General features: G+C 36.3%; 1 protein-coding gene across 1 annotated transcript in view; it reads left to right on the plus strand.

The window, feature by feature from the left end:
• Positions 1-2,966, plus strand: part of Ptprq (protein tyrosine phosphatase, receptor type Q) — a 175,172-nt gene that overhangs the window by 58,837 nt on the left and 113,369 nt on the right. Inside the window, exons 18-19 of the mRNA XM_005358093.3 lie at positions 1,856-2,016; positions 2,690-2,835. Of these exons, the coding sequence (XP_005358150.1) occupies positions 1,856-2,016; positions 2,690-2,835 (307 nt within the window). The remainder of the gene's footprint in view (positions 1-1,855; positions 2,017-2,689; positions 2,836-2,966) is intronic.

Here is a 2,966-nt window from a genome sequence, read left to right on the forward strand (position 1 = left end):
ATGATATAACTAATGTAAGATTCACAATAACACATATTTTATATAAGAAAAAGAAACATTATAATGGAGCACATGCAAATTATATTATACATTAAAATAATAACTACAGAACAGAGAATTAAATACTAACCCAGCTAATACCCAAAGTAATAACCACAATTGCAGTGGTGCCAAAGTCAGGAAGAGTCAGTCTTCCAGGCTACAGCTTTGCCCACTGATGGCTCCTCAGAGACAAAGAGTTACACTTGGTCCAGAGATTTCTGTGCCACCCACGACCTATTAGCAGCTACTAAAATCAGGAAAACAGACTGATTCTCAGGGATAGTCCACTCCCCTCTCCTCTTTACTTCCTCTTTGTTCTCAGTTTTTTTTTCTTTTTTCCTCTATCTCTGCTTGGATTTCCTGCCTTGCCATATTCTGCCTTATCACAGACCAAAGCAACTTCTTTATTAAGAACTGCCAATAAAACTATTTCATAGCATACAGAGGGGAATCCCACATGACTTTAATGGTTTTATTAAAATAACAGTTGCCATTTCTGTTTGTTTTTCTTTTGTAGGTTATATTTTTGTTTTAAAATGACATTTCTCTTAAATGAGTAAATAATAACTATTACACTTATTTTGGGGGGCATCAGCACTTGGGCTGGGGTGGTAGGAGAATTGGGAGTTGAAGGACATCATGAGTTTGAAATGTGTCTGAGCTACACAAGACCCTGCCTCAAAACAAACAAAACACAAGAAGATGCTCTTGCTTAGTATTTTCTATCTACTTGTTTGGATTGCCTTAGAACTAAAACTCACTTTTATACAACATATGAGAGATGGATTTATCTGAGAAAATAATGACATAAATACTATCTTGACAACAATAGAGAGAAGGGAGTATGTGAGCATTGGTACGCAAAGTGTGCTAATGTAAGTTTGAATACACAGTGTTTTTAGATGTTTAGTTACAAAGTGTTCTAACGTAACTTTGAATACACAGTGTTTTTAGATGTCTGGTTTGGTCTTCTGTTCTAGTGGTAGAATACCTGCTCAAGGGCTGGAGAGGTTACTAAGGGGTTAAGCAGGTGTACTGCTATTGCACAGGACCAGAGTTATGTACGTTCCCAGCACCCAGGTTGGGTAGTTCAAAACTCTCTGTAACTCCAACTCCAGGGGATATGATCCCTCTGGCTCCCACAGTCCCCAACACTAACATTTTACACACAGACAGGCACAGCTGTATATACATAAATAAACATGAAATAAATACCTGGGTGAGCAGAACAAATTAAGAACAGAAATAATAATAATAATAATAATAATAAATTATGATCATGATTATTCTCATAGATTTGGTCATGGTACATGTTGTTGTAGGAACACCTCACGGCATGACTGCCAGGAAGAAGGGAGACACATCATGCTTTCATTAACTCTTCTGTTTTCTATGGTTATTCTACCCAGACCCTCAACCTCTGGGATGATGTCATCAACATTCATGATATCTTTCTCCATAATCCTCTCTGAAGACACACTTTCAGACACATCCAAAGTAGTGATTTTCTTAGCGGTGTCTCAAGCCAATGAAGTTGTACTATCCCAAGATTCACTAAAATTGACCCAAGCCAATTGTAATTATAAACACTTAACATTTGATTGAATGACTAAACATACTTGAGAACTAATGAAGTTAATTTATTGAAGTCTTCTGAAATATTTTTGATATTTCAGATAAGTGGTGGCTTTATCAAGTTAAGCCAATAAATTACTGTGTAGGAGTGACACATATTTTTGATGTAGTTGTTCTCAAAATTATGTGGTGGCAATTAGTTCAAATGTCAGGTTCACTTTTCCTCTGTCGCTCTTAGGGATAAGTCATCATTAAAAGCTATTAATGCAACTGAAGCATCACTGGAGTTGCCAGACTTGGACTATAATGTGAACTACAGTGCCTATGTCACAGCTAGCACCAGATTTGGCGACGGGAAGACAAGAAGCAGTACCATTAACTTTCGAACACCAGAGGGAGGTGAGTCCTCAGGGATCTCAATCAATCTGAAGAATAGTCAGCTCAAAAATAATATCAAATATCAACGTTATTACGAAGCCTAACAGCCATCATTAGCTGGATACAAAACTGCATCGACTTCCTGTGTGAGGCTGGGAAATCTAAGTACTAGGTCCATGCTTCCATTTCCCATTTGCTCGGGTGGAAACAGTGTATCACATCATAGGGTTCTGATGAGTAAAGGGCTAAGATCTGTGGATGGATTCAGCACACATTACCAATATTTTAACTGTAGGCTAAATGTATCAAAGTAAACTATGTGAGGTTGACTTTCTGTGTGCTTTTAGCTTTTGCGATTTCAAGACTATACAATAAAATAGGATTTCATTTTCACGTACTCTGTACTAGAAATGTTACTGTCTGCAAATCAAGAACAGTGGCAATCTTTTAGAGCCAAGATAGTATTGTATGAGCAAGAAAGCTCTGTCTGTAGATATCGTATGTTAAGAGTAGAAGGAAAGCCCAGCCCATGACATGGATTTAATTTCTGACATTCCCACAGATACTATCCCTAAATTAAGAATTTTCAAAAATGATTATTCCCGTTTTTAACTTAACAACTGTTGCAAAATTTAGACACTTCAGCTTAACTTGTAGTCATGTCTGTCAATTTTCTGAATTATTTGTTTTATAGCACCCAGTGATCCTCCCAAAGATGTCCATTATGTGAATCTCAGTTCTTCATCAATAATTCTCTTTTGGACACCTCCCATAAAACCTAATGGAATCATACAATATTATTCTGTTTATTACCAAAATACATCAGGTACTTTTGTGCAGGTAAGAGCTGGGTATTATTTTTTATATCCTTAATATTGTTGATATTGTGGACTATTTATATTGATAATTATGTAGACATGTGTTTTATAAAAGTCTTATTGATGCATAAAATAGTGGAGAAAAGTCAGGTT

Source organism: Microtus ochrogaster, chromosome 24 (assembly GCF_000317375.1).
Source record: "Microtus ochrogaster isolate Prairie Vole_2 chromosome 24, MicOch1.0, whole genome shotgun sequence".
Lineage (NCBI taxonomy): Eukaryota > Metazoa > Chordata > Mammalia > Rodentia > Cricetidae > Microtus > Microtus ochrogaster.